This window comes from Ochotona curzoniae, unplaced genomic scaffold (assembly GCF_017591425.1).
Source record: "Ochotona curzoniae isolate NIBS_2020 unplaced genomic scaffold, NIBS_Ocur_1.0 scaffold_3835, whole genome shotgun sequence".
Taxonomy (NCBI): domain Eukaryota; kingdom Metazoa; phylum Chordata; class Mammalia; order Lagomorpha; family Ochotonidae; genus Ochotona; species Ochotona curzoniae.
In genome coordinates this window covers 27,525,761-27,541,817 of record NW_024467114.1, presented here as the reverse complement: position 1 = coordinate 27,541,817, position 16,057 = coordinate 27,525,761, and the positions used below count along the sequence as shown (strand labels likewise).

The 16,057-nt window shown below is 42.8% G+C and overlaps 1 protein-coding gene across 1 annotated transcript; it reads right to left on the bottom strand.

Moving 5' to 3' along the window:
* Window positions 1-12,556: 12,556 nt before the first annotated feature.
* On the bottom strand, window positions 12,557-14,470 carry NPVF (neuropeptide VF precursor). The gene is made up of 2 exons (XM_040964522.1): window positions 14,354-14,470; window positions 12,557-13,072 (listed from the first exon to the last, which is right to left on the bottom strand). Exons 1-2 carry the CDS (start codon window positions 14,468-14,470, stop codon window positions 12,557-12,559), a joined length of 633 nt encoding a protein of 210 aa, XP_040820456.1.
* Window positions 14,471-16,057: the final 1,587 nt, after the last annotated feature.

Here is a 16,057-nt window from a genome sequence, read left to right as displayed (position 1 = left end):
TTCCAGGGACTTGAACTATTTTCTGCTGTTTTCCCAGCCCATAAACAGAGTGGGATGGGAAGTGAAACAGCTGGGACATGAACCATGTCCATATGGTATTTCACTGCTAGCAGGTGGAGGATTAGCTTGATCAGCCACCAGGACTTTCTCTGAATTTATTTTGTTCTCCTTTTTGTAATCCTTGATGAATGATTTTGTTGTGGGGTCTTTGTTCATTTTTAATATAGACATTTATTGCTCTGCACTGCTCTCTTAGAACTGCTTTGGCTGCACCCCATAAATGTTGGCATTCGTGTTACTTTTTAATATAGTCACTTGAAACCTCCAAGATATTTCTTACAGGAAAAGTAATTAACTACAGAGCAGCTATGGGGTAATGCTATCATTTGGGTAACAAAGGGAAGAACATTGTACTTTTCTTATAAATCATGCACATGTAATTTTTGGACATATGCATGTGAACTGGCCACATGGTTTAACTTTGGGCTTGGCAACTGGTATTGAGTGAAAGGAGAGAGATGTTTCACCATGTTCTTTTGGTAACATCTGAGTCTGAACTGCTCTGCCTGTTTGCTGCAGGTTGGGTTCCTGGAAGCAGATGATGAGACAGAGTTTGGAATACAAGGTGGTTTTATAGCAGCACCCATGGAAGGGAAAGAAGGAAACAGGGCCCAGCAGAGGGAGAAGAGCTCTGTGTTGAGAACTCCACAAAGCCTGGGATGATCCTCTGACCACAGTGCTCCCAGGTGGGTCTAGTTGCCCTTGACACTGCTGGGAAGTCATGCCAGATGGGGCAGGCCGCTCTTCACGGCTGAGGCAGGCTGCACAACAGCTGATGGCCTGGGTAGCGGACCTCACTTGGAAAGGACCTGGAAGAGTTGTATCACAACAGGAACAGGATTTCTCCACCCCTCTGCATTGCTAAGAATTCCAACCAAGTTTTTATGTTGGAAAATTAATGTTAGATAATAAATCTTTTTTAAAAACATTTTTGTTAATATAAATAGATCTCATGTATTTCATAGTTACAAATCTAAGAAGATATCCATAATGTCCTTCCTCCTCCTTTCTCCCATGTCTTTCTTTTCTCTTTAATTTTTACAGATACGTAATTTTACTCCACTCTGTAATCACATATTTAATGCACTACTCAAGAATGTCCATTCTGGGAGCTGGCATGGTAGCATAGTAAGCTAATACTCTGCCTGTGGTGCTGACATTCCATATGGATGCTAGGTCTAGTCCTGGCTGCTTCAATTCTGATCTAGCTTCCTGCCAATGACCTGGGGAAGCAATAGGACCTTAGCCGAAGACCTTGTGCTCCTTGGGCCCCTACACTCACATGGAAGACCCAGAGCAAGCCTTGCCCGCGGCTTCAGACCAGCCCAGCTCTGGCCATTGTGACCATTTGGGAAGTGAACCAGTAGATGGAAGATGCCTCTGTGTCTTCTTCACTCTAACTCTTTTAAGTAAAAAATCAATAAATCTTAAAAATAACAATGTTCATTTTGTTTTTGTATATATTTTTGTTTTCTATATATTAACCACTACATATCAGAGAAAACATGTGATGTTTACTTTTTTGGGACTGGAATATTTCACTAAACAAAATGGTCTCCAATTGCATCAATTTTGTTGCAAAATACAGGATTTAATTCTTATGACTTATGGCTTGTGATGTATCTAGTAGCATTTATATACCACCTTTTCTTTACCCGATCCTCAGCTGGTGGACATCTGGGTTGATTCCTTATCTTAGGTTTTGTTAATGAAGCTACAATAGACATGGGGGTGGATGACTACTTTCTGTATAATTTTCTTTTTGGTACCCATTTTTAAGTCAGTTATTTCTCCCTGGTCTCTAAATAAATTACCATTCAAAGACCATTTGTAACTGACACAAGTCATGTAACTACATTTGGTAAATACTTAGAACCAAATGGAAAGGATCCTAAACAAGTTAAACCAAGCTTCTGAGGAGTCACAATTAGGTGTGAATAAATTTGGGACTTGAGCTGATAACTTTCATGGAACTGATACATATTTTTTTGATAAAATATTTATTTTTATTGGAAAGTCAGATATTATACAGAGAGGAGCAGAGACAGAGAGGAAGATCCTCCATCCAATGATTCACTCCCCAAGTGACAGCAATGGCCAGTGCTATGCCGCTCTGAAGCCAGGAGCCAGAAACTTCCTCCAGGTCTCCCACGCAGGTGCAGGGTCCCAAGGCTTTGGGCCGTCCTTGACTGCTTTTCCAGGCCATAAGCAGGGAGCTGGATGGGAAGTGGAGCTGCCGGGATCAGAACCTGTGCCCATATGGGATCCCGGCACTCAAGGCAAGGACTTAAGCCACTAGGCCACAATGCCGGGCCCGGAACTGGGTCACTTCTGAGAGTGAAAAGGGGCTCTGTCAGTATCTACACTGGGAGAAAGGGCATAAAACTGTGCTGTGAACTGAGCTACGTCCTCTGCTAATATCACAACAATTTCATAGGTTAAAGCCCTAACCCACAAGTTTTTCAGGAAGTGTTTAAGGCTAAAAGAAGTCATAATGGTGTGATGCTAATGTTGTACTATGACATAAGAAGAGAGCAAGAGTGAGAGCTTTATTTATGTGCATGCACCAAACGGAGACTGTGGGGGTGTTTAAGAGCTCTGTGTGCATATTTCTTTGAAAGACAAAGAATTAGAAGGCTTTAGAACTCAATTGTAAAAGTTCACACTCCCTGCAGAAGTGTCTGGATATCCCTCTTGCATAGACTATCCTTGCATACCTGACTCTGGGTGATGTTAGATCTGCTCCTGGCTAGCTATACTTGTTAGATGCGTCTTTTCAAATTCACCAGCTTGCACCTTCCATTGGTAGGTAATAATAGAAACGTCCTCCTGTGACTAGTCTTGCTTATTAAAAACAGAGCCCTGTTTTCATTAATCCACAGGAAGTGGTACCCCTCGATTGTCCCCCCCCCCACCTCCAGCTTCCTGTGCCCCTGCCTCATGTTTCTGAGTGTTAGAGTCAGCAGTCCCCACAGCCCTGAGAAGTCAGGAGAGGTTTGCTTAAGTTAAACAGGACTTCAGCAGTGATGGAGCATGTAGGGTTAAGTCAGTCAGCACCCTACGTGTACAAGCTAGATCAGGTTTGATCAGCAGGTGAGAGCCTCATGCCTCAGAGACGTCATCTGCTTGTGGTGATGGATAGCCTCTGGCCACCTGCGGGCTCCAGTGCTCCATCAGCCAACCGCCACCTCCCTTTGCTGTCCTGTGATATAGGGCATGGCTGAGATTGGCAAAAGGAGAAGGTTGAAGGGGCAGTAGTTAAAATGCCACCTCCTTCGACTGAAATCTAAACAGGTGTAATTTGCCATGATGTGTTTTAATTAATAAGAGTGGAAAAGTGAAGAGGTTGTGGTTTCTAATCACAGAAAGTAATGCTTTAGTTACTGAAATGAGAATGGCTTCACTGGATGGAAGTGAAAGTTAATTAGGTCACAAATAAACATTAAGAAGAAACTAAGACCATTTTCCCCACTATTAGACCCACTGTGAGTTTGTGTTGTAAAAGCAAGCAGAACATATACAAAGGGAAGATTCAAATGCAAGTTCTGTAGATGTCACAGCCTTGTGGCTTCAGTGTCTTGCTCTGATTCTATAATAAATACGGCTTTTGTATTTCATTGTAGATATTTTCATGTAAACAGTTGGGCGCTGTTTTATTTATCCTGCCTTTCCTTGATGACTTATTGACTCTAATGCTAATAAGTGACTTTTAGCTCAGGCTAGACCCAAGTCTATTATTGCCCTCTCTTAAATGTCACATTGAGATTGTACATTAGTTTAAAATTTAAAATGAGTTTTTAAAGTTATTAACTAAGTCCTAGGGGCTATTCTTTGTTATACAGAAGAAAACAAGATCTTGAAAACTTTTAGGTGTGGGAGTGTTTGGTGAAGGCTTTTGTGAGTATAGCTAAGGGTTAAAAAATTCGTTCCATACAAATGTGGAACATTTTTTGCCCTCTAGTGGTGAAAAGTAATTTTGCAAAGTTGATTATAATTCTGAGCTTTAAATTATTAGGGGAAAGCTGCATGATATTTTAAAACTGGTTTACAAATTATGCCAGTGCATAGCTGTAGTTAATTACCATTGGTGCATATTTTAAGAAAGAGAAAAAAATAGTTTTATTAACAACAATCTCCCAGTGCCCAGAAATCTTGCAAGATATAAATAAATGTTGAGATTTTTTTTCTTCAGGATTAAACTAATATTTTTTTACTTCTTCATAGACAATATTAATTTGACATTAATCTAGTTATAATTTAATTCCACTCCTGATTCTAATAATGGTTTTCCTGTTTGGTTCCTTTCATACTTTAGTTCCTGATTTTAGGAAGGGACTAATGGGATATAAAGCTTACAATTTCCTAAGTATTATATTAGGAGAGGAAAATGTCATGATCTATTTTACAAGTCACTATTTTCTTTTAAAGGTTTGTTTTATTTGAAAGGCAGAATGACAAGAGACAGAGGGACAGAGAGAAAGGGATCTTTCATCTGCTAGTGTATTCCTCCAATGACCACAATGGCAGGGGGCTGGGCTAGACCAGCACTAGGGGCCTGGAACTCCAGGCAGGTCTCCCACCTGAGTGGCAGGGGCCCAAGTATTTAGATCATTTTCTGGTGCCTTCCCAGGCACATTAGCAGGGAGCTGGATTGGACATGGAACAGCTGGGAGTTGAGTGGTTGTTCCAGTATGGGATGCTGACATCACGGGTGGCAGTCCCACGAGTCACATTGTTATCTTCTCCTTGGGCCTCTGTTTGACTAGCTACTCTTTATATCCATTATAAGGCATCCCATTTTGCTGATTGTACTACAGAGTGACCAGGGAAGCAGATGAGAATCACAGCAAAAATGGGCAATTAAGAAGAATGTCATGGGGTTGTGACATTCAAAGCAAAGTGTTGCAAGATAGTGCAGGGACAACTGCTGACCATGCTCCATGTTCCAGGACAATTAAACCATCATTTCTGTAACTGTAGTGAAATCAGTGTCCCCCAGATCAGACTGTTCACAAGTTATTTCCTAAGAAGCCCTATGTCTGGCTCAAGTGAATGCTGTAGGCCATCAGCCATTGAGATGGGCAGGAGTACAGGATGAAAAAGGTCAGTGACAGGGGCCTGGTGCAGTGGCCTAGTAGCTTAAGTCCTCGCCTTGAACGCACTGGGATCCCATATGGGCGCCGGTTCTAATCCCAGCAGTTCCACTTCCCATCCAGCTCCCTGCTTATGGCCTGGGAAAGCAGTCGAGGACGACCCAAAGCCTTGGGACCCTGCACCTGCGTGGGAGACCTGGAGGAAGTTCCTGGTTCTTAGCTTCGGATCAGCATAGCACTCACTGGCTGTTGCGCTCACTTGGGGAGTGAAGCATCGGACGGAAGATCTTCCTCTCTGTCTCTCCTCCTCTCTATTTATCTGACTTTGTAATAAAAATAAATAAATCTTTAAAAAAAGTCAGCAACAATTGCCCCATTTCAAAGAAGCTTCAGGAAAATGTAGGTAAGAATATGCCATTTCTGAACAGGATCAGTTGGTAAGATACAGGGTACCTCCAAACCCCATCAGTGTTATTGTTCCCATAGATTTGTTATTTTTGGTGGCCACAAACCATCCTAAAGCTTTTTGTGGTTATGCACGTAGTGATAGTGTGAGTATAATTAGTGCACAGCGCTAGGGTGTGTACAAAGGCAAGTTACATATACTTGATACCAGTGAATTGTACACTTAAAGATAGTCATAATGGGGGCTGGTACAAAGGCCTATTAGGCTAATCCTCTGCACTGGCATTCCATATGGGTGCCAGTTCGCATCCAGCTGCCCCACTTTCTGATCTAGTCCTCTGATGATAGCCAGGGAAAGCAGCGAAGGACAGTTAGTCCAATGCTTTGGGCTCCTGCTGCCACGTGGGAGGCCTGGAAGAAGCTCCTGGCTTTGGAACAGCTCAGCTCCAGTGGTCGTTATTTGGGGAGTTATTCAATGGGTAGAAGATCTCTGTTGTTCCCTCTCTCTGTAACTCTGAATTTCAAGTAAAATAAAGAAATCTTTGAAAAAAAATATGACTAAGATGGTAAAATTTGTTATGTGTATTTTGGCACAATAAAAATATGAAAAAAGGAGAGGGAAATCTCCCCAATGTTTAAAATGTATTTTTGAAAACAACATTCAAGAAGGCAGAAAGATATTCACTGATCCACTCCCCAAATGACCACAACAGTTTAGGGCTGGGCCACGTTTTGAAGCCAGGAGTCAGGAACTGAATCCAGGTATCTCACATTAGCAGCAGGTGACCCAGGGAGTTGAGTCATCGCCTGTTACCTCTGAGAGTGTGCGTCAGCAGGCAGCTAGGATCAGGGGGAGAGCCAGGACTCAAACCGGTGCACTCTGACATGGGATGCAGGCGTCTGAGCCACCGCACCAAATGCCTGTCTCCTCTCCTCGTTTTAACACTCTTCACAGGGAGTGAAACACAAGGCATCTGACAAACAGTTCAGAAACTCAGAGTTGCTTCATGAATAACAAGCACAAAGAAACACTAAGAGAGGCAAGTGCCCACCAGATACTGCTGCTATCACTCAAACCTGACTCCAAGAGACAAGGTGACTGCATTTAGCCACACTCACCCGTCTAATGGGAGGGACAAGAGGGAAGGTCCACTCGGACCCCTGCCAGTGGCCGAGTGCATCTCACTTCTGATTTATTTTTATTCTTCTGCTGCTCTGTACTCTGTCCTGAATGAGCTCTGAAACACGCTACAATTTACCCTTGGAGTGCAGTATCACCATATCCAGGCAGAAATTTACCCATGGACCGCCTTTGTGGATTCCAGGGCCTTTCATGGCCTCCCATGGCCAGTGCTGCTCTGCCCTTGAAGAAAACATGGACAGGTGCATTTCATCAACAGTGGTGCTTTGTCTGCTACAGTGGGAGAAAGTCAATGACTTTTGTTCTGTGATGACCTTACCCCTTATAGGTACTCATTGCTGTTAAGGTTGGCATCTCCTGATGAATTAAATGGAACGAAAGGACCAGCCAAAATCAAGTTCTCAACAATTTGTTGTTTTTTTCCCCCCATCTCCTCTCACCCTGCTTTGCTTCCTCCCCAATTTCACACCCTCTCTTCCTTCTGTCTCTTCTTCCTAAAACACACAAATAAAAAATGTAACTCTATGCAAAATTTTCAAACATGGAGGATTTAGAGGTGAGCATTGTGATACTGCATATTAAGCCACTGCTTACAGATTGTGGCACCTTAGAGCACCTGCTCTAGAGCTGGCTGTTCCACCTCTGGCTTAGCTCCCTGCTAATTTCTGAGGGAAAGAAGCAGTAGGTGGTATAGGACTTGGGTCTCAACTTACATGGGAGACCCAGATGGAGTTCCCAGCTGCTAGCTTTGACCAGGCCCAGCCTGGCAGAAGAAGTCTTTCTTTTGTCAGTCTACTTTTCAAGGAAAAAAAAGTTTTAAGGAAAAATAAAAGAATTCCAATATGTTACATAATTTATGTACCAGGAAAGTGACTTGTGACTGGGCAGACCTTCTGGCTGCTCACCCAATATGAATGCTCTGTTTTTCATAGTAATGGGGTTTGCAGCAATGTTCCCATGGAAGGGCTCATTTGCAGGATGTGGCAGCCAATTGTATGAAAGAGAAGAAGGTAGCTAGATGGTGCTCTTTTTAAAAAAGATTTTTAAATTTTTATTGGAAAGTCAGATATTATACAGAGAGGAGGAGAGACAGAGAGGAAGATCTTCCGTCCGATGATTCACTCCCCAAGTGAGCACAACGGCTGGTGCTATGCTGCTCTGAAGCCAGTAGCCAGGAACTTCCTCCAGGTCTCCCACGCAGGTGCAGGGTCCCAAGGCTTTGGGCCGTCCTTGACTGCTTTCCCAGGCCACAAACAGGGAGCTGGATGGGAAGTGGAACTGCTGGGATTAGAACCGGCGCCCATATGGGATCCCAGTGCGCTCAAGGCGAGGACTTAAGCCGTTAGGCCATGGCACCAGGCCCCTAGATGGTGCTCTTTTAAAGGGGCTCCTTTACAAAAGCCCCCTTGCTATTTGCCTGGAAAAGGCTGTGATGGCCTGGAAGGGGATTTGGGTGCAAGGTGGTCATATGGAGGGACAGTGGTAACTCCCACACCTGCTCAGAGCTGTTCCTGCCAGATGTTTTTATGGGCGGTTACACAACTTCTCTCTTGATAAAAACAACATTATTAAGGATTTCTGTTAGATGCAGTTGCATCCAAATTTTACCCATTTCTTCAAAGGACTTTGGGTTGGTTGAACAAAGGATTTTAGTTGGTAGAAAAGAGGTCTTTGGACTGAATGAATTAACATAAGCAGAGGTGGAGAAGTATGAAAGCCGTGTTTTCTGAAATACACGTAGTTTGGTGTTTTCCACCAATAGTATGGTGACTTCCAAAGGAAGAGGTGGTGTAACATTCCCCAGGAACTCCTTAGGGAAAAAAATGGACACAGCGTGGAGGCCTCTGCTCTCCCCTTTCATGCCTGTTTCATTTTGTTGGTTACAGTTACTTGAATACTGACCTTTCGACTTTGCTCTGAGAAATTAGTCCATCTTTTGGTCCTTTCTGTATTTCTCAAGGCTCACTGTCACAGAGCAGTTTAGGAAATGTGGACCTAGGGTGATGTGAACGTTTCCTTTTGTGCAAACGTTCAGTACAAGTTGATTTGGATCCCAGTCTTTCTTTTGAAAACCCATACTTGTGCTCTTCTTCAAGGGCTGGCTGGAATCTGGGTCAGAACCAGAACATTTCCTTGGGGGAAGGGAAGTGCTGGGAGACGGGGGAAGAGGTGGAGTGTGATGTATTTGAGGGGGATCTGCTGTGGGGAAGCACAGTGGGCAGGACTCAGTCACCACTTGCCCTAAAAAGCCAAGGTTTGGAGGAGGTGCAGGCTCTGTCATTCTGAGTGAGCCCCATTGTTTCAACATTATGATCTCATCCCTTCAGTGGGCAATCAGAGAAATGAAACCACCTCTACATTGAGTCAGACATTAACTTGAAATGATTCTGGGAAATAATCTTTGCTCTTTGTGATTGGCTTCCTGGTATCGCACAGTCCTTCAAGAAGGACTGTCTCCAGAGGAATGTACCAAGGCGTGTGGTTCAGAGATGCGCTTTAGCAGCTATGACTGTTGCTCACAGGGCAAGATCCATCTTTGTATCACAGGTTTTCAAAAGAAAGTTTTAATCAGAACCCCCATGTCTGATTGGTGTAAAATTTCAAAGCCAGACCATTATTTGCTGGTGTTTTTTGAAGGAAGTGGCTGGAAACTGGCTCTGCTGGTCCTTGGTGCCTTACCCCCTTAGAGATGATAAAAGGGCCAGATTTGGGTCTGTGGAGAACTTCTTTGGGGAGAGGCATTACGCTGCTGTAATTGCCTCTCTCCACATCCAGGTGTCAGGGTCCATGAGTCCCTTCACCTGGGAAAGGTATTCCATGTGGTCTGGAGAAACAAGGGCCAAAGCAAAAGAGGACAGAGTTGGGCAATGGGGGCTCAGAGGAGAAGGCGGGCAGCAGGATAGAGCAGCTGGATTAGGATGGTACCCTGGCATGGAGGATGAGGTATAGGCTGCTAGGGAATGACATCTGCCAGATCTGCTTCACGTCCTGTTCAAGGGAACCCTGGAAGGGAGTTGGGTATGTGGGTGATCATGGCTCAGGGCTGAGGGTCAAAGCCACCCTGGGAGTGGACGATGACATGGGAGATCACAGGGAGAGGGCCTGGTCATGGTGGGTGGTGCCCTTGTCTGGGTCTTGAAAGTGAGTTCATCCAATATGGTGAGAACTGTCCTACACCCTGAGCTGTTACCCCCAAATCCTTTCCGGCCCAGGGACATCTAAAAAACAGCAACCAGGGAGAGAGAAGGCAGGTAAGTGAGGCAGGAGCAAGTGGTGGCCATGAGCCTTCATTCCTGTCCACAAGGAGCTCAGATGAGGTGAGTGTAAATGGCAGAGAGCAGGTAGTATCCTAACTCAGGCCCTGGTACAGGAAATGTGGGAGAAGTGGGAGAAGAGTGAATGGAGAGTGTAGTTGCAGTGTTGATTACAATGGAATAGAGATGATGTGTGTTTTGACTTAAAGAGGACAAAGATCTGACATTACCTGTGAACTACAGTGAAATTCGTGGCATCTGGTCGCGTTCCTACCAGGGTTTGGGGAAGATTTCTTTTCATCCTTTCCCAAACCATTAAATGTAATTTTTAAAAGTCTAATTGAGAGGGAAGGAGTTAGAAATGGTGGAAAGGAGAGAGAGAGAGGGATGGAGAGAGAGAGGGAGAGAGAGAGAGAGAGAGAGAGAGAGAGAGAAAGAGAGAGAGAGAGAGAGAGAGAGAGATTTCCATCTGATGCTTCACTTCCCAATTGGTCTTAAGGCCAAGGCAAGACAGGGCTGAAGCCAGGAGTCCTAGAACTCCATCCTGATATCCCATGTGGGTGATAGGAGCCCAAGCACTTGGACCATTCACTGTTATTTTCTCATTGATGAAGGACTTCATATTCTTGGTACTTGAGTCAGTTCACTGTGCACTGGTGTTTTGGTGTCCTGAAGTCTATACATTGTTAGTGGCCCAATTTCTCTTGAAAACCTGAAACTTGAAATGTTAAGTGAGGAGAAGAGATGTGGACACAGGCAGAGGAGACACTCAAAGAGGTAATTAATCTCCTTCTTCTTTTACTTTTACCTCCCTGAAATCCAAGCATTTCTCCTATTTTATAATATTAAACAGAAAGATTGTTAGGTTTTAAGTTCCAATCCATCACAAATTCATTAACAGTGAAAGTCTAAGTCAAAAAGCTGTTTACCAAATGATTGGTTATCCTGGTTCACCTGTCAAGCCATGTTATTATTGTGCTCATTTAATTTTCATCATATCATATGAAATACTAATGATCTCTTAGTACTTTTTTTTTGTAAGTGTAACTGTGCCCATGATTTTTACATAAGGCAATGATGTGGTTTCTATCTCCCCCTTGCTGTTACTAGAGTCTTTTTAAGTATTTGCAATGTTCTTTTTATTAAGATAAAAATGACTTCAATTATGCATTACACATGTTTCCCAGGCTGTTTTTAATAACTCTGAAGATACTAGTGCTACTGACAAGAGAAGATTACTCTCAGCGATGCACAGCCCGTCGAGCAGGAGCCTCCGTCCTCGGTGCTATCGCTGCGGAGCTGTTGGTAGTAGGGCACAGGCCACCATTTCTTATTATCTTCAGGGACAAGTTTCAGATTTTTTCCTTCCTGCAGCTCAGCATCCTATGTTTTCTTGAATTCCAGTCTCCTAAAATGTAAGCAGCAAAACACATGCTCACTCATCAGAATAGTAGTCCGCAAATGCCTTTAAAACCAAATCAGCCACCATTCATGGGGAGTGGTTTTTCTGTTTATGAATCAAGTGAACAGTATTGCAGTGGAAATTAGCAGGGTGGGGATGGGATGCTGAACTCTGGATGACATTCAGGCTTGAGAACTTACTGTTGACTGCCCTGTCTCCCCCACCTCTCCCTGTCTCCCAGCATCCAACATTCACAGTCAGAAGCTAGCTCTGTGTACTATGGAGGGACTTCAGCAGAGGTGTCAGGGGGCCTCAGTCCTGATCCCGGGCTATGGATGTCTGTGCTTCCTCCACCTTCCAGCTTTCCCTCCTGTCTTCCCAGACTTGGCGTCCTTGTACACTGAACCTCAGTTGTCTCTGGCTTATGTTTGATGTATTGCCCCATCCACCCACCCTTCTTTGCCTATAAAGCTACCTCTCTCCTCCCGGCAGACTGAACGTTCAAAGTAGAGCTGCCTTCCGACACCCAGTGCATCACAATTCTCACACAGAGATCCTCAGTAAGGCTGTGCCAGTGCCTCTCCTGTCAGTTTGTTCATTCTGGCCACTGCGGAAGGTTTACTTAGTGGCAGTCAACAAAAATGATGAGGTTTTGTAAAAATGAAGTGCTAGTAAAGGAATTAGGCCAACATACACAGCCTGTCAGATGAGAGTAAGTACCCAGAATGTTCTGAGAAGTCCTCTCCTATGAGCTGATAAAGCTACCACCATTCTTGCTTCATCCTATTTCACTTTAGATCACAAAAGATTAATACATACACATCTATACTCTCAGAAAATGGCTTATTAACTTTAAAATCTCCTATAGTCACCTGCACTCTGATTTCTACATGGTAATTAATAGTACTAAAATGAATACCAAGGGTGATTCTAAAAGGATTGATTTATGAAAAAGAAAAACAACTTTGATTGAAAGCTGGTGAATAAAATTGCATTTGAGACCCGAGTTCTTTCTCCTTGCGAGCTTGTTAGAGAGGCTTAATACCAGGCAACATGTCATGGGCTAAAATATCCAGTCCTGCCATTTCTGGGCCTGGTATGCAGTTGATAGGGTCATGGGATTGATGCCCAAGGACGACTTAGGGGAAGCCATCCCATTAGGTAGTCAGGTTCTTTAAATCTGGACCCCTGTAGCTCTCTGTCAACAAGCTTTTATTTCCCTGTGTCTTTGTTTTTCTCTTTCTAAAAAAATGTAGTCCATTTTCTGGCAGAGTTCTCTAGAATTGCCCGTGTACCCTGCCTGGTGTTTAGCTATTTGTACCTTGGGTGTGTGGGGTTCCTGGGTCTCTTGTGGCTGGCTGGTCACGAAGTGAAGCACCTCCTGGGCAGATGGGGACTGCCTGGACTGTTGTAGCAGACCCCTCTGGGGGCCGCTTCCAGCTGCAGTCATTCTCCCAAACCTCTGGGGCAGGTTGGGGACTCGTCTCCAGCTGCTCGCCTCCATGTTTCTCCCAAATCTCAGAGGCAGGCTGGCCACTGACCCAGGCCGCCTTTTTTGGTCCATGGTTCTTCCGAATCTCAAAGGCAAGTTGGCTGCTCCATGTGGCATTTTGTTGACTGTGGGACTGTTCATCTTGATGGCATCTTTTGGCCCCCGATCTTTTAGCTCTTCCAGATGGAGGTTTCTTTCCTTTACCCCTCTCAGGCATTCCCTAGGCTATAATTAGAATTGACCATTAATATAATTTATTCTTGAGATAAGCGATAGATTTAAGCCCCAGATGAATTTGACTTCAGACTTTAATCTCATAGAATTGTTAGAGCCATAAACAAAGTTTGTGTTCTTATGTGCAATTTTTTTAATAAATAATTTGTATTAAGTTTCTTAAAGCAATCTAGTTTCTCTGTCCCTAGACTATTGCAAGACAACTATGAAATATTAATAAAATATATATAGTGAATAGAGCAATATGTTTGAGCAGCAGGAACATAATGAAGTATTGAAACGAGGCAAAAAAAGTTTGGTTTACTGCAGTTATTCCCTTTCAGTTTTTTTGATTCATGTTGTTATAAAATATTTTATGTATTTTTACATTTTGATTTTAAAGAAAGCATTCACCCCTATTCCATGTCTTTTGTTTCATTCCTATTTACTCTCCAAAGTGCACATGGAAATGAGGTACCCACAAACAGATGCCAGCTAGGTAGGTACTGGGGTTGGAGGAATCCCCACTGAATTTCTTTTTCACCCTTTTACACTCCAAAAGCATTCCTCAAGAAACCAATTGTATTTTTATTAGAATATAAACTACATGTTTAGTAAAGAACCAATTCGTTTTTGGGTTGCTGCACCACAAATATATCAACTTTATAGGAGCCATGGAAAATATAAGCAGTGAATATTTAATTAGATTTAGTTTTATCATGGAAGTCTGTCTATAGAAAGATTTTTAAATTATTGCTTTCCCTTTGTAACTTGAGTAGAATGAGTAATACGCACTAATTTCAGCCAATTTGGAAATACATACACACATAAAGAAAATAAAACTAACTTGCAGTTCCACCCTCTGGAGCTTAACATTTTACTTGGATGTGAATTTGCCACAAATTTCCCAGCTTAGAATTGCTAGTTACAAACTGTGAAGGTATTTTTTGTTTGTAGTTTGAGAGGACTCCTATGTCCAGCTAAATGCATCCAGATCTTGGTCCTGTAACTAGGAGTATGAACTTCTAAGTAAAAGAAAATCATCATTCTACCTTATGCTTGCCAGGCATTGTAATCGAACAGGTCATAGCCTCTACAAACTGTTTCTGGTGAGGCCAGGCTCTCGGCTTTTGTGTCAGCCAATGCAAGTTAACATCAATACGCTGTTGTAGGAGGGCTGGCATTCATAGGAGAAGCACAAACTAACATACTTTTCTCTTTTTACCAAAAAAATCAGACTTAGGACAAATAGAACCAATGCTAACCATGTTCAGTAGATTTAAAAAAACTTACCCCAGAATATTTGCTGTAGTTTTCTCTGAGTTCATCTGTGCAAAAGATATTTGAGGTCAACAAACCTGAAATGGCTAAAATCAACAAAATGAATCGTTTTGATGAAATAATTTCCATTTTGTCCAACTTAAAATTATGTGCCCAATGTCTATGGGTAGGGACCTTGGGTTTTTATACTATCTAAAATCAAAACAACGTTTCCTTTACCAGTGAAATCACTCATTCAGGTTTTAAGTATGACTATTAATTAGAGTGTGTAACTAAAGCATACATGCGAGGAATGCAAGCTATTCATTCCGGAAAGGTGGAAATGTTTTTGCTTGCAAATTCATAAATGATGAAAATAATTTTCCTCACCATGAAAGAGCTTCTAATTAGGGAAGTTCGGGTGACAGTAATTAAGATTCCAAACAAACAGGATGCCTCATTTCTTTGAGCCTCAACAAATGTATTTTATTTTTGACATTTGTGTCAGTTTTTGAAGGAAGTGAGAAAGAGTTCACGCTATTTTTTTTTTTAAATTCACACAAAAGAGTAAGGCATAGTATTTTCAAAATGTCAAACAAAATTAAGAATGTGAAAAGCATTATACATCACATAACACCCCAATAAAATGCCATGCATTAAGGTGGTTTTTTTTTTTTGTTTTTTTTTTTTGTCAAATGCTGCTTGGTCATGAGAAAGGTTTAGGAGTCAATGTCAGCTGCAATGTGAAGGATAGACAGAACACTGACTAGTCCACAGACACCTTGACAGACTGGCCCTCTCCAGAGAGCAGGCAGTCCAGGTCTGCTGTATTTGGCAGAATCTGCACTCTGATTAACCAGGCATCCTGTCAATTCCTCAGTGTCCTCAAGAACCCTTACAGAGGCTTGATAGCTCATACACTTGCTCTTTTTGTGCTCCCAGGATCCATAGTATTGAGATAATCTCACATTGCCACAGGCCTACCAACATTAAAGCAGTTAAAAAAAAAAAGGAATTGACAGAAATAAATACATTATTTGTTGAAATGCTAAAGCAACTATCTTTGAAAATGACTAAAGGGTATGTGGATACTTCAGAAAGTCTGGATAATGCAGGTAAGATCAATTTATTTTGCTGTGAAGGTTTGATGTTCATGCATAGTTTTTAAACAAACACTTTCCATGAACCTTTTGTTCTCTTCCTTTTTTTTTTTTAAATTTATTTGTTATTTTTGTTGCAAAGTCAGATATTATACAGAGAGGAGGAGAGACAGAGAGGAAGATCTTCCGTCCAATGATTCACTCACCAAGTGACTGCAATGGTCAGTGCTGCACCGATCCAAAGCCAGGAGCCTGGAGGTCTCCCACACAGGTGCAGGGTCCCAAGGCTTTGGGCTGTCCTTGACTGCTTTCCCAGGCCACAAGCAGGAGGCTGGATGGGAAGTGGAGCTGCCGGGATTAGAACTGGTGCTCATATGGGATCCCGGTGCGTTCAAGGCAAGGACTTAAGTCGCTAGGCCACAGTGCTGGGCCTTCTCCCATGTTTTCTTAAAGGCCTGCATTTGCACTGGCCTGATCAGGTTGCAGCCATCACGACTAGTTCCCTTCAGTCTCCTCGAGGGAAAAAGGTCTTCTATGGCTTGCCAACATCCCAACTTCCGCTGAGCAGGTACTTAGGGGTGAATTTTTAAAAAACAAATGAGAAAATTTTACCTTTATATCTGGCATCATGCCACTC

Coding starts and splice junctions, on each gene's coding strand:
- NPVF (XM_040964522.1), bottom strand. CDS start 14,470: ATGGAAATTATTTCATCAAAACGATTCATTTTGTTGATTTTAGCCATT. Junction 13,073..14,353: donor ACTACAGCAAATATTCTGGG/GTAAGTTTTTTT, acceptor TTCTAATTATAG/CCTAGGGAATGCCTGAGAGG.